Here is a 15663-nt window from a genome sequence, read left to right on the forward strand (position 1 = left end):
GATAAATACACAGGCTTAATATAAGTGAACTTTTAATAAGTGTGCACAGGATTTCTAGTGCTGTTGAGAATTCTAGGTGCCTGCCTAACATAAAGCATGGGCAAAATCACTTTTTTTCTTTCCCTATTCAATTTTTAGAGTCAATGTGTTTTATAGTCTGAATAAAAAATAAATAACTAAATAAATAAAAGGATTTGAGGTAGGAAACAGATACTCTCATTTGTTTCTGAAAACTCTGTTTTGAGCAGACAGTGAAGTGGTAGTTAAAGACCAGAGTGCATTTCTCTAGATCCTAAAGGGGAACTTTTCATAACCATTATAGCTCTCCACAGCAGAATTTTACTTGCTATGATAATTTGTCTCTACATCTAAGTTACTGTTTAAGTTTCCTTCTGTAATAGAAAAATGTTGTTGCCTTCAACCTCGTGAGTGGAAACTAATGTTTGTTTAAAAAATGTAATTTCTCTCTGTTTCAAATAACTGCCATTTTCCCTCAGAAGCTCAAGCATTACCGGAAGAATTTTTAAGAGAATTTTATAGTGTCAGTTCCAAAGTGGCAAAAACTAAATAGTTGTTTTAGATATGGTGTCTATTTTCACTGTCTATTACTCATTTTCAGTGTCTTGAAGGTGCCTTTGCTAACTCACTCTGACTTCCAAAACTTTGCCTTACTTATATCAAATATTTGCTTTCAGACATCAACATGGCAGGAGAACCAAAACCATATAGACCAAAACCTGGCAACAAGCGGCCACTTTCAGCACTTTATAGGTAAGTGACATTTCATCTTAAATTATTACAATTCAATTTTAATTAGAAAAATGATAGTAACCCAAAATCTATCTACCAATGTCACTCTGTGACCCATGAACAAGACAAAGGAAGGGGCTGCAGTTTTAAACTGTAAGAGATATTACATATGAAGTCTTGTTATACTAAAAAGCTATTTGAAGATGTTTGACACTGACACTCTTTTATGATGAAGTAGCAATGCAATCGCCTTGCACAGGTTTTGTTCCAGGGATGCTGATGTCACTTGGGGTTATGCTTGGTAAACAGTAAGTGCTCTAAGACCCCACTCAAGTGCTCAGTCTGGAATTTAATCTTTTAATTTAAATATGCAATGCATTAAAAATATATCTATTTATTTGTTCATGCACTGCTAATTTAAATTTCCCTCTACACCTCCTTTTATTTTTTCTGAAGTGAAAATGCAAGTGCAGGAGAAGAGAAGCAAACTTTATGCTCACATAAAAATGTAATGTTTAACAAAATTATAATCAGGTTCTCAATAAAATTATAAATCTGTTGTTTACTAAACCTAGTGACAAAAAGACCAGTCTGGTGACTTGTGAAGTGTTTATTAATGTCTTCACAATCAGTGACTTTTTTGTTCTTTTTTTTTTTTTTTTAATTGAGTGTAATTTCAGTTTTTCATCCTTTTGATTTATTTCTTGGTTATGGTCTTGTTCTAGTGACTTTTTCACTTGCAGGGTTCAGTAAAATAAGTAATAATTTCAGAGCAACAGAACTGATTTCTCATTGAGTTGCATGTCAAGGGCGAGAACCAACTTCTAACAAGACTGCGCTTCTTCCTCAGATGTTTAGAACACCAATAGTGTCTTTCTTCTATTCACACTTGACTGTTTACATCTTGTACAAAGCTGAAGAAACCCCCACCTTTTTTACAAAATCCATTATGTTTAGTGAAGCATTCCAGGTTGTTAGGGGGATTGACAGACATATGAACATCCATTACTGTTCAATAAAAGTACTACAGAATTTGTGCTAAAGATCCATGAGAGTAATTAGGGCTGATTTCTGCTGTGGCTGAAATGCAAATAGACTGGCTCTGTTGGTGACACTTGAGCAGGACTTTTTCAAACCTGATCTGGTCTCAAAGCTTCAGATGAAAATTCAAGGCTGGGATCTCAAGATGCAGCATTCAGGAGCATTTTAGATCTGAGCCTGCATTCTACATAATAATAATGTGAAGTCTTATCATACAGTTGCTCAGAGCTGATATGATACAGGTATTATTTTTGGAGGGGAGAACATTTTTTGAGGGATATTCTGTATCATATAACATCATGAGCAGAAATAAAAGCTAGGGAGTTTTTTCCTTCCTAAGTAGCTGTTGCTTGGAGACTGCCTGGGCTGCTTGTAGGAGGTGGAAAGTAATTGCCTTTGCTTCACTTTTTTTTTTCCCCTCCTTCCTTCCCTTATTTATCTTAGCCCATGTATTTATTTTTTTTTTTCACTTCTTCTCTTCCTATTCCTAATGGGGAACAACAGTAGGGGGGTGACATAGTGACTGTGTGGGTTCTTAGTTGATGGCCAGGGTCAACCCACAACATGGAGAAAGTTAAGAGGGAAGTGGTTAGTTTAGGTTTGATTTTGACTGAGAGAAGCATTGGTTAAAAACTTAGTTCTCGCCAAACATCACTGTGAAAAGGGAGAACTGAGAGCAGTAGAAATAGTATAAAGGATTTCAGAAAACACAGACTTCAATGACCTCAGAGGACTGGTAAGTAGGATCTCTTGGAAAAAAAATTTAGGGACAAAAGGAGTGCAGAGAATCTTGCACCGACTGTGCTTAACAGAAAATTCTCCTAAAGCAGAAGCAGAATAAAGGAATAATATGACAGCATGAAATTTCTTTAATATCTTTTAAAGTAAAAAGAAATCATACAAAATGTGGACTCAAAACCCTGTGACTGGAAGTCAGTAGAAAAGAGGAGCAGAGTCATCCAACAGGACATCAGAAAAGTAAAGATACATGAAGTTATAAAAGGCAACAAAAAGATTGTCATTAGAGTAGCTTTCTCTGCTTTTTTGTACTGCCATTACTTAGCAAAAAAGGAGAGCAGATAGTAGATGATACAGAAAAAGCTTTAGTAAAATAGATTACTTGACCAGCTATTTTAAAGAATCACTTTTAATGAGAGGGTGTGGACTAAAATAATTGGTTAACCAGTATTTGAATAAGTGAATTCAATGGAAAAGGTATGAGATTCACTCCAGGGTGTTTAAAGGACTACCTGAATCTCTGTGTGGACTGTTAGTTATTGCTTTCAAAAACTTATGAAGGTCAAATAAGGTAGAAAAGCAGTGGGTATGGACAGGCATTATACCTATTTTTAAGAAGAGGAGGACAGAGAAAATTATCTGTTCAGCCCAGCGTTGATTCCCATAAATGTACTAGAACAAATTATTAAACAATCAATTTACCAACACCTAGAGAATATGAAGATGGTAAAAAATCCATCATAGAATTATTGGGAGCAAATTATGTTGAAGCAATATAACTTCCTTCTCTGAAAAGGCAATCAATTTAGTGGATAAAGAGGAAACAGTAGATGTGCTATATGGGCATTTAAACAAGCTTTGACACTTGCCATGTGTGTTGTTTTCATAAGCATGTTCAGGAAGGCTGGCTTGAAGAAACTGTTCTAATGTAGACATCCAATGGGTTGGAAAAACAGTGTGTACAACATAGTAATAAGGATAAAAACTATTGTTTGCTCAGTCTCATCTGTTACAGATTTTTAGGGTATTTTTGTATGTTTGAGACAGATTTAAGAACAGTTTTAAGGTAAGCAAGCAGGAGTGTTGCACAAGGCTGCATTATTTTACTTATTGTTAAGTACTTGAGGCTTCAAACCTGTTTGAAGTATTCTACATTTTTAAGGAGGAACCTGCATCACATTTATAGCTGGATATGCACATAAGTAATTAGCACAGAGCAACCAAGGCTTATCCTTCTGAGCTGGAAGATGAGGATGGAGAGCAGAACAATCCCCCCATAATCCAAGAGGAAGTACTTAATGATCTGCTTCTGCACCTAGGCATGCACAAGTCTAAGGGGCCTGATGGGATCCACCATAGGCTGCTGAGGAACCTTGCAGGGGAGCTCATTAAGCCTCTCTCCACCATTCCGGTCTCATCCACAATCCTGGTCGACAGGGGAGGTCCCAGATGACTTGAGGCTGCCTGATGTGATGCCCATCTACAAGAAAGTTGGGAAGGAGGATACAGTGAACTACAGGCCTGTCAGCCTGACCTTGGTACCAGGAAAGAGCACAGGGAGGCTTATCTTGAGTGAGCTTACATGGCAAGTGCAGGAAAGCCAGGCGATCAGGCCCAGCCAGCATGGGTTTATGAAAGGGAGGTCTATCTTGACCAACTTGATCTCTTTCTATGACCATGTGACCCACCTATTGGATGAGGGGAAGGCTGTGGATATTGTCTACCTGGAGATTCGTAAGACCTCTGACACCATCTCCCACAGCATTCTCCTGGAGAAGCTGGCAAATCATGGCATAGACAAGTGTACTCTTCACTTGGTATAAAACTGGTTAGATGGCCAGACCCAGAGAGTTGTGGTAAACAGGGTCAAATTTAGTCAGCAGTCGGTCACCAGTGGTGTCCCTCAGGGCTCAGTTTTGGGGTCAATTTTGTTCAATATCTTATCAATGATCTGGATGAGGGGATGGAGTGCACCCTCAGTAAGTTTGCAGATGACACCAAATTGGGTAAGAGTGATGATCTGCTTGAGGGTAGGAAGGCTCTACAGAGGGACCTGGACAGGCTGGATTGATGGGCCAAGGCCAATTGAATGAAGCTGAATAAGGCCAAGTGTCGGGTCCTGCATTTTGGTCACAACAACCCCAGGCATTGCTACAGGCTTGGGAAAGAGTGACTGAAGAGCTGCCCAGCAGGAAAGGACCTCGGGGTGCTGATTGACAGCCAGCTTAACATGGGCCAGTAAAGTGCCCAGGTGGTCAAGAAGGCCAACAGCATCCTGGCCCGCATCAGGAATAATGTGACCAAAATCAGTAGGGAAGTGATTGTTCCCTTGTACTTAACACTCGTAAGGCCACACCTTGAGTACTGTGCTCAGTTTTGGGCGCCTCACTAGAAGAAGGACGCTGAGGTGCAGGAGCGTGTTCAGAGGAGAGCTATCAAGTTGGTGAAAAAATAAGGAGTGGCTGAGGGAACTGGGGTCATTTAGTCTGAAGAAAAGGAGTCTGAGGGGAGGCCTCATCACCCTCTGTAGCTGCGTCCAGTTCTGGGCTCCCCAGAGAAACAAGAAACTACTAGAGAGAGTCCAGTGGAGGGCAACGAAGATGACTGGGGAACTGGAGCATGTCTCTTATGAGGAAAAGCTGAGAGAGCTGGGAGATTTTAGCCTTGAGAAGAGAAGGCTGAGGGGAGACCTAATTAATGCCTGCAAGTATCTAAAGGGTGTGTGCAAGGAGGATGGAACCAGACTCCTTTCCATAGTTCCCAGTGACAGGACAAGGAGCAACAGGCACAAGCTGAAACACAGGAAGTTCCACTTAAATATGAGGAAAAACTTCTTCATGGTGAGGGTGACAGAGCACTGGAACAGGCAGGAAAGTTGGTTGATTTCTAAGGATCAGCTCCTTTATGTCAAGAATGGTTCATCCTAATGAACAATAAATCAAGCAAAAGCAGTAGGTGGCCCGTGTGGATGAACAAGAAGCTCCTGAAAACAAACAAACAAACAAGCAACAACAAAAAAAAACAACAGCTACAACAACAAAACCCAATAAAAAAATAAACCAACATAAAAAGGTGGCATTAAAAAGTGGAAGTATCAACAGGTTACCTGAAAGGTATATGGAGACATTGTCTAGGCATTCAGGGACAGTGTTAGAGCACTATGAGAGCAGGTCAGTGTCATTGAGAAGCAACTTGATCTATAATAAAAGAACTTCTGTTTTGCATTGGGCCTTTAAAATATTTGGAGAACAGCAAGATTTAGGCTTTGCTTCGGAAAGTTGCTAAACGCTACTAACTTTAAGTGCACTCACTGAAAAATTATAGATATGCTTAGGGTAGTGCTCAGGGATCAGCTTAAATCTAACATAACTATTATTTTCAGCAGCATTTCTCCTGATTTGCATTGCTATTCAGTATGTGAGGGAAGGCCTAAATCCCAGAAGGTTCAAAATTGTTGTGAATTTCCTTTCTTAGCACAGCACTTCTGCAGTCAACCAAATGCCTGACTAATCTGCATCTGAAAATTATTTTGCATCTTGCTTTTGGGTTTAGCCTCTTAACTTAATTTTACTGGCTAATCTTCTTTGTTTTGAAGCACAAGGTGAGGATTAAAGGTGCTGACACAAATGCGTTAATGCACTCTTTGGTAGTATTGTTGCAGTAAAATAAAGGATAACAGTTTGTCTTAAAAAGACAAAGTGGTGTTTTGATCAGTATTTTGCTAAAGCAGTTCTGTGTCAGCATCTGAAAGTCAATTTATTGTTTTGTTTTGTTTTGTTTTGTTTTGTTTTGTTTTCTCTGGGTTTATGCTCCAACATACTAAAATAGAATCAAGGGCAAATACTTTGATGGGCCAGCATTCTGTTTATCTAAGTCATAAGATAATATTCTATCAGACAAGCACCGTATTATATGAGGTGTTAAATGCATGGTCTGAAAGCTTTTGCTCTGTTTTGGAGGTCTTTGCCGCGGGTTATTTAAAAAAGGACAAGGCTCTCCTAGTTCTTAACTCTGGAGGTTGTTAATGGCTCCATCTCCAGTTGCTTCAGGAACAGGCCCAAGCCCCAGGCCAGGCAGAGCAGAGCAGCCAGTAGCTTGCCTTGCCTCAAGATGGACTCACCATGTCCTGTCTGTACAGGTGTTGGCATGGGGGTCAGCTCAAAGTCCTTTCTGGCACCCCTCTAGCAGTAACAAAGATGGGGGGGGCGGGTTAGAAGAATGGAGGGGCACCTAATTTTGAGCCTGTTGAAATAATGAAAAGACTGTGTTATGGGATAGCAGAATGGTGGGAGTTTTAGTGGCATAAAAATGAGCATGGCTACTGCAGGTCCCACTGTGTGAGGTGATGGGGGAGACCTGCTAGAGACCGCAGGGGACATGGGTAGCCAAAGTTCATGCAGTGATGTTGGAACAACCGGGAGGGACTTGGGGGTAAACCATCCCAGATCACACCTGAGTCTGCTTTCTGGGGAAACTAGTTTGTTTACCAAAGGTGAACCTATTGAGAGTGAACTAATATTTGCATAATGCAGGAAAGCAAGGGACTAGGATTTGGAAATAAACTGGGATGGCAAATTGCTCACCGCTGTCAGGGTGTCCTGTCACTCTCTTTCGTCTACTCAGTTTAATATTGTAATTGATCTGTAAACATCTTCAAGACCAATTTAGCTAAGACTAGCCTTCCCCATGTGGATTGCTTTCATCTTTGTGAAATTCCAACCTTCTTCATAACACTACAAAAAGCAAAGCTGGCCTTGCCCCCAGGACCACATCTTGAAGGCCCACTGAAGAGTTATTTAAGCCCCCCTCCTCCTATTGTTGGCTGGGCATGAAGCCTTCTAGCCTGGAATCCATCAGGCTGAGGCATATTCTGAAGTGAAACAACTCACAGGATGAATTTAGTTGACAAATTAAGTTAAATCATCCCTCACCATGTTGCTTTGGCTGATCAGATCTCCACCCAGTGGTGGCTGAGTTCCCACAGCACAGCCAGTCTATGGCACGTCATGGCCCTGGCAAAGGCTTCCCTTAAGGGCAAGTTCTTTCCCAGATGCTCTCTGAAGTTTCAAAGTGATGGTTCAATGCTCCCTTAGTGGTATTAGATGCCACAATCATTTCCCATTCCCAACCACTTCTCCTTGTAATGCAATTGAAATGTATATTTCACATACTTGATTTAACAGGCTACTAATTAGCCATATTAAACAGCCTTTACTTTACAACTTCATAAGTCCCATGGCCTTGGGAGGAAATTATTTTTTTAAATGTCTAATATTATTATGCTGAAAAGATATTCTCTTTTATTTATGGTGTATGATTATGTTTTTCTGTCAGTTTTACTTTTATTTTACAAAAGTACTTTATCATTTTCCTCAATACATTTTGCTGTTATAATCTCCATCACAAACCTGATTGGATTATGTTCCATATCTTGCATTTCTTTTTTTTTTTTGCAGTTTCATTCTATAGCAGTGGTTTAAAGAATTGCTCACAGTCTTTCTCTACTCGGTCTCTGCTTCTCAGGCTAATGTTAAGTTACGGCTTATAGAGTTTGGAGTGGTGTGGTTTGCATCACAGCCCTCTGAGCCATCAATTTTTTTGAGTCTTTTTCTGAACACTCTTGGGTGCCCTTCATTTCAGGAAAAAGTGTGAAAGGCACAGTCATGGGCAACGCAGTAACTTCCTGTTCCAGGGTAGAAGTGTTCTTGAACTCATTCCTCCCATTTGAAAGCATAACACCAACTCAACAAATTCTGTGCCAGACAAGCATTGCCATTCTATTTGAATACTGCAGTATTTTGCATAATTGCTGCTGTAGTGTGTCATTGGCAGTGTATTAGCAATCTGCTTTAACCTACTGGCATATAATAAAAATAACTGCAGGTATAAAGATCTTTATTGATTGAATACTGTCCTAGATTTCCAATAACTTCTTCTTTATTTCTTCTGCTTAATGCATTTGTGTGTCCATTTTTATTACTGGTCTACAAGAGCTTAAAGACACAGTTCAACCAGCAGAAAATAAATCTGATTCATCATTTACTCATACTTTACATCTGCATTAAATTGTGGTCACACCTCTTACATTTCTCTGCATACTGAATGAAAAAAAAATCCTCTATGCTTATGGAACATAATCCTTTGATGAATACATCATAATAAGATGACATAGTGTGATATTTCTTTTGAATCAAAGTGCTTACTTTCACAGATATGCATCTTCTTGACGTCTTTGATTACCTTGCTTCATGAAATAAGCTATTTCAGTGAAATGGAATGAATCTAAGATGAGTGTTTCTCTACATCTCTTTGCCTGATGAAAGGTCTAGCTTCCATAAAACAACATTTTTTTGCAAGTTTAAATTGAGATAATTTAAAGTCCAGTAAGATATTATTTACATTCATTTAAGCAAATAACACTTAAATGTGATCACATTTGAAGCAACCATTACTGTGCAGAAATAATGATCACTTAGTCTGAAATTCTCACTCAAAATTTAAAAGCAGTGCAATTGCGTTGAAAACTTTACTAGCATTCTTAATTATATTTAAAATGTTAAAAGGCACAGATACAAAGCCCCAGCAGATCCAGCGATTCAGTTTGGTTTGAATTTTTGTTTATTTTCTCTTTTACAAGGAAAAAGCCTGTGTCAAAAAACCTATATCATAAGAATAAGAAAAAAGTATCTACTGATGGAATGCACTTCTGCATTTCTGAATTATTTAAATGTAGCTGAAGTCAATTTGTTCCAAGATATGTTTAAAGAAGAAAACCACGTGCTCAGAGGGATTGGGAGAGCCAGTCAAGGACATAAGTTTGCCCTTTCACAGGATCCAGAGCAAGAATGTGCATCATCTGATAAGTCTAGAGAAGGGAAAATAAGGAGAGTCTCGGGACCTTAGCAACACCCAGGAAAACTTTGTTTCTGGGGACAAATCACAGATAGAGAGAAAGTTTAAAAGAACAGACTATGTCAAATACACTGACATTTTGATTTGCTCATTCAGTCATATTATACCTAATCTGTGTGGCAATGCAAATAAAAACTAGGGCAAGAAAACTGTTTTATCTGATTTGGTTTGGCTTGTTCTTTTTTAATGTCCCCCTTTACTATTTCAAAAATACTGCCAACTCTCTTTTAGAATCTATCACTAGCGACTAGGGAAGATATACCTTCTCAGATTATCAGTATATCCTATATTTTACATTTTTATCAAGTTTGTTTGTATTCACCTTCACCAGAGGTTTTAAACTATGGTCTTGACTTACATCCATTTTGAAACTTTCATGTATAGACTGAAAGACCAGCTCTTGCCTTTCCTCCCATCTCCCCTCAAGTTATTCTTTGGATTTGCATGGTCTTTTCTCATTTTTTTTTCAGTTTTTGCTTTTCTTTGTTAAGAGGAAGTCAGTGGCACCAACTTACACATCTATAGAGCAGCTGCATCCCTTTTCCTAGCTCGGTACTCTTCCTCTTACGGAAGATGATATATAGCATCACATGACTGATGTTGTTTTCTTCAACTGCACAGGCACCATACTCACACGCATGCTCAGAGATTAGCAAGTTTGGAGAAGAAAAGCCTACTCTATTTTTATTGCATTTTTTGTGTGTTTTTTTTTTTTCCCCTGATGTTTAATCTTCTTTCCTACTCTTTTCATCTTCTATGAAACCTGAAGCAGTATACTATACCAAAGTAACTAACTGTAAAACCACCTTATTTCTTTTGTGATTTTTAATCACTGTTTATACCACAGTAGAATAGAAAACATGGTCACAAACTTCTTATGGCATGGAAATTATTATGACTTTTTTATTCAAGAATTTGTGCTGCTAATACAAATGCAAAAGCTTTAATTTATAATTCAAAAATAAACTCTTAATAGATTCAGAGCACTAGTGGGTTTGCCTGCAGGCAAAAAGAAATAGTATTTTAGTCATTAATTGAGTTTAAATATTGACAGCCTAAGCCTCATTCCTATCAGCTATTACATGTGAGATTTTCACCCTTTGTTGCTGCATGGCTTCTTACATTTGAGTTAAGAAATAATCAGAATTTGGATCTGGTGTGTTCCAGTACAAAGGTGATGCCCTCTGTAGAGGAGCATCTGTAGGGCTGTGCATCTGTTGTCTTCAAAGGAAAAAGAATAGTACTTGCAACTTATTTTAAAAAGTCAGAAACAGATGCCATGATCATTTTTCCACATTAGAGTTTTTGTGAAGCAGCTATCATAAAAACAGTACCCAGTTTTGCAGCCACTGTTGTTTTGTAACTGTCTTTTTAACTTTATAGAGGTCTTAAGAGTAAGAACATAGGGTTCGTGACGCAGAACAGAGAAGGGCCCATCTTAATATGGCAAATGAACAGCTGGATTCTTCATTTTCAGGAATTTAGTAAACCCTTTAAATGCAGCAGTATTCAGAGATGCAAGGGAAGGCTCTGCTTCAGAGCACCACTCTGTGGGCTCATAATTAGGCATTGGTTCTCACCAATGTAATACCTCTAGTTGTACAGAAAGCTGTATTTCAGTCTGGGAGCTGCTAATGTACTGCAAGGGCACAGTTTAGGTGGCTTGCAAACAGCAATAGAAATATAATGCTGTATCATAGATTTAGTATTCTGTGAATAAATAAGGAAAGCTGTATAAATGAGAGGCTGTAAGTTGTTATAAATTTTACAGAAGAGATTTAGTATATACTTAGAAATTTAACATATCCTTAGCTTGAGGGAAAATGTTAAGTAAAATTACAAATAGCACAGGCTATATTGTAAGCAACAAAGAGGGACAATAACAAGATATTAATATGCAGTGAATTATTACTCCACAAGTTTATTTCTTACTGAATTCTGTTAGTCACAAAGTACACGGCCTGAAATTTATTATCCAGCCTGCCAGGCCTGATACTTAGATACTGTTGTTGCTGCATAATGTCAAATGTAATTTTATTTCTTAAAGAATAGGTTAAAAAATTGCATGCCTTTTTGGTAGATCATAATGCTAGTATACCCAGAACTTCTGGCAAAAGCATTGGCTGTTTCACTGAAAAGTAAAAAATGTATTCATAAGTGTGTGTGAATTTATTACAATCCCTCAGAAATAAGCAATTTATAGTATCTTTTGACATAAAAATGTATATTGCATTTTTCAGTCTTGCAAGAGTGAGACTGTTCTAGGAAACAGCATGACAAACATGAATCATACGTTGTCAGAGCAACCTTCTGTAACTACTTTTAAGTGTTAGTAGTGTCATTGAGGGAAAAGGAGATTAAGCCTTCACTCTTGGGATCCTCAAAGGCAATGCCTGCATTAACCTTCATCTCTTTGTGACTACAAATAACCATGCAGTAAAGTAGTATTGATTGTGTGCATTAGATCAGTCAACACTGTTTTGCTCAGCCCATCCTGATGAACCCTTTGCAGACATTTTTAGACCCATACATATTGACCGGAATGTTCTTACTCTGATTTAGAGCAGAAGAGGGTCAGATGACATCAGCTTCATGCAAAGGATGATTAAAGTTATCAGAAAGAGGACCTTAATGTAGATAGCTAAGTACACAACTATATTTTTTGTCAAAATTCTCTTTGTTTGGTCAGGGATTTTTTGGGGGGGAGTATAGATCTTTACAAAATTTAGCAACTGTTAGTATATGACAGGAAAAAGCAACTAAAAAATTGACAGCAGTGGCATGAAGTTATTTTCATTCTCCAGAGCTTTTTCCCTTTACTTACTTGAACAAATAAACAAAAGTGAGCGTGTTCTCAGTTTAGAATGGGGATCAGAGTTAGGAGTGTCCTTATGCTAATGAATATGAGTTCTTATTTGTTATTCTTGCAAGAATCTCACTTTGAATCTGAGCATTCATTTCTTCGTCACTGGAAACATCATAGAGTTGTGGTGTACAAATTAAATTCAGTTTGACTACCTTATCACAGCATTTGGCTTCATGAGATTTCTCTTGGGGGTGTAGGAAGAAGCTGTAGTCCTTAACTATCTAAGAAGGTGTTCATATCTAGAGTCTGAATTAATTTCTTTTCAAGCCACAATCTAGATTTTCTCAGACACACCAATATTTACCTCAGCTATGAGTATCCATGTCACAGCTCTTGTTGTCTTTGTGACTTATGGATTTACAGCGGAAAATACAGCAAAGTCAGGTACAAACTACAATCATCTCCTGAAACTCTATTAGGTGGAAATGATACCACTTTTTAGTTCCAGCTCTCTGAAAATATTTTATTATTATACAAACTTCAAATTACTGGAAGTTTTTATAGGCCACCCACTAATGAGGATTACTGGAAACTACTTCCTTTCCTGTTCTTCTCCATGCCTCCCTTTCCTACCACAACCCCAAAACCATTCCATCCCATGTATTGTAACAGTAGCGTACTCATTACAAAGTACATATTTGCTGGTATATGAAAACCAACTGCTGTTGCTCTTACTGGTGTGAAAATTAGCATAGGGAAGAGACAGTCTCTTTTAAAGCCCTTCCTCCCTCTGTTAAAAGCTACCCTTTATTCAGTTCTTCAACTGTCAAATTTTAGAGATAATTCTGAACAGATTATTCAGTTGGTTTTCAGTGATGTTTTTTTGTTTTCAATGTGCCCTTGACGTTTTGACCAAGTGAAATTTTCTGGTGGAAAACCATTTCAGAAAGAAAAGTACTGATCACTCCAGCTTCATTACCATTCCTACATAATTAAAACATTATTCCCTTTCCTATTCAACCTAGTATTTCTTGCATACTCAATACATTTTTTCAAGAAATAAAATTTCTGTCTTAACATTTTTCTTGAAGGTGAATGATAGTCTTTTTCACAGCTTATCCAGATTACTCTTTTTGATATATGATATTTGAGTATGTAAAGCTTACTCAAAACTGGAGAATTTGATGTACTGCATGCTAGAAAAGAAAGGTAAAAAATCTATAATACATATTGATAAATGTCACCAGTAAAAATCATACAGGTTGTTATTTTATATGGTGCTGCAGTTTTAAAACCTTTATATTAATTTACCTTATACTAAAATACCAAATTAAATAAAAGGCCAACAGATAATTGTATTTCTTTACTATGAGAAACACTTGAACTAGTTTAAACTAATGCAGCAAATTATCTAAAACCATTTAGTACAGTATACTGGAGAGGGGTCAAACCTAGGGCAGTGCTATTTAAATAAAATTGAATTCCATTTTGAGAATGGATTTCAAATAGATTTTTAATTGTAGTATTTTGTCCACAGGGCATTCTATCACACACTGTTCGTTTGCAAGTAAAATACTCCAGAATATCCTCCATTAGGATAGTGCCAGGCCTCTCTTCATTACAAAATTTCTGCATTATGAAGTATGTAAATATGATCTGAGGTTTTCATTATTTGCTCATTTGGCTTATAGTTAATCTCTTAAGCCATACACTGGGTACTTCTCAAGTCTGGTTCATTTAATTAATAAGAAAAACAGGAGACAAAACATTAACACAAGTTGGGCTTTTCATCATACAGCAAAAATAAGATTCAAACATGGTGCAGATCTTTTCCTGTAATGGTGTGATCCATGGTGGCTGCACAGAGCCTGCAGGAGAAGGATGTGACCCCACACATGAACGGCCCCATCACTTCATTGCTCTCTGGCAGTATTGCCTAAGCACAGAGGATGCCAAGCTAAGCATTTTCTTGGAGCTAAGAGAGTTTTGGTGTGCACCATGGCAGTCGGGGCAGGGGGGAAAGCATTTGTGGCAGCACTGAGACTGCCCTGGATAAGCATCCCTCAAAGTGTGGTGACACCCAGCTTTGGGCTTCCACTGTGCTGTCCAGGAAAGTCCAACAGTGATCCCCTCTTCTATTCTTTACTTCTGTGTGGATAACAATCCCAGAAAGAAATCAAAAGGTCAGGTATAGCCATGAGTATCACAGAAAAGTTACTTAAGCTTTACGCAAGTTGTCCTTACCCTTGCTGGAAATCTAACAGCAGAAAAATAGGTTTAAAGTACCCTACAATATGACATTGTAAATTAAGACAGGCTCCTAAGTTATTTCCACTCAGGATTCTGGAAAAGAAGTAGTAAATGCTTTGCAAAAAAGAAGACATGCAGTATTTTTCAATTAAAGATAATATAATCCTTTCAAAAGCACAGCAACAAGTTCACCCACTGTAGATAACCTTCCAGACAGACAGCAATAACTAAACTGCTTTTCCAGTTTTTGGACAAAACCTTTGCTAGATGAATAATATATGCAAATGTACTTGTTTTTTCTACAATGAAGACTTTCAGGAAATGTTTGTTCTTAAAACACAAATCATTTACAGTACTTGTCTTTACAGTTACCCCTGTTTACAGCTCTATTTCAGGCATTTTGTTGTGGGACTGGAATGGTTTCAGATGGGAGAGGTCATCACAAGTGAAATGTTCAGGTCCAGATATGACATGCTTTACTTTTTGTTAGAAACACTTTTCCTAAAGAGACATTAAGTACCTGGGGGTTTTATTTGCTGTTCTTTCTAATACGGTATGCTAGGTGAAAATTAGTACAATAGAGAACTTTTGTATCATTTGCATTTTATGTAAGCTCTCAAAATAAGTGAGTTGCAAATTTGCTTTAAGTATGTTCTTAAAGGAACCTAAAGTCACATGCTAATGATCTTAAGCAACTGATATTAACAAATATGTTGCAGCCAGGACACACTACAAAATTAAGGGCAGCCAGTTGCAAGTACTGTAGCAGAAATACAGTACAGTAACACAGATGAGGATTTTTAAATCTACCCTGGTTGAGTGGAAACTACTAGTAGAAGAGGATCCTGACACTATGCAAGTGGTGCAGCTTCTCACAGAGAGTTGGAGAACACTTGTAACAACTGATCTTAGAACTGGACATTGTGCTAGGTTTACCAAACCAGTGCCATTCGGCTTCAGCACAAGGATGATTGTGGCAGACATGCCAGAAGTTCTCAAGACAAAGAAATGACCATGTCATATGACTAGAGGATTTTGGAAAGCAAATAAAATGGGTGTGAAAGCCCTCTATATCAGCAAAGTTCTTATACCTGTATTCAATATTATTTTAAAAGATTAAAAAAAAAAAAAACAACAACTAAACCAAAACTTCAATATCTTCCCTA

At 37.8% G+C, this 15663-nt stretch overlaps 1 protein-coding gene across 8 annotated transcripts in view; it reads left to right on the forward strand.

Moving 5' to 3' along the window:
- RALYL (RALY RNA binding protein like) overlaps positions 1–15663 on the forward strand; it is a 404897-nt gene that overhangs the window by 327502 nt on the left and 61732 nt on the right. For all 8 annotated transcript variants that reach the window (XM_051609901.1, XM_051609902.1, XM_051609894.1 and 5 more), the window contains one exon: positions 696–771. In XM_051609901.1, coding sequence (XP_051465861.1) covers positions 696–771 — 76 coding nt within the window. The remainder of the gene's footprint in view (positions 1–695; positions 772–15663) is intronic.

This window comes from Apus apus, chromosome 2, assembly GCF_020740795.1.
Source record: "Apus apus isolate bApuApu2 chromosome 2, bApuApu2.pri.cur, whole genome shotgun sequence".
NCBI lineage: Eukaryota > Metazoa > Chordata > Aves > Apodiformes > Apodidae > Apus > Apus apus.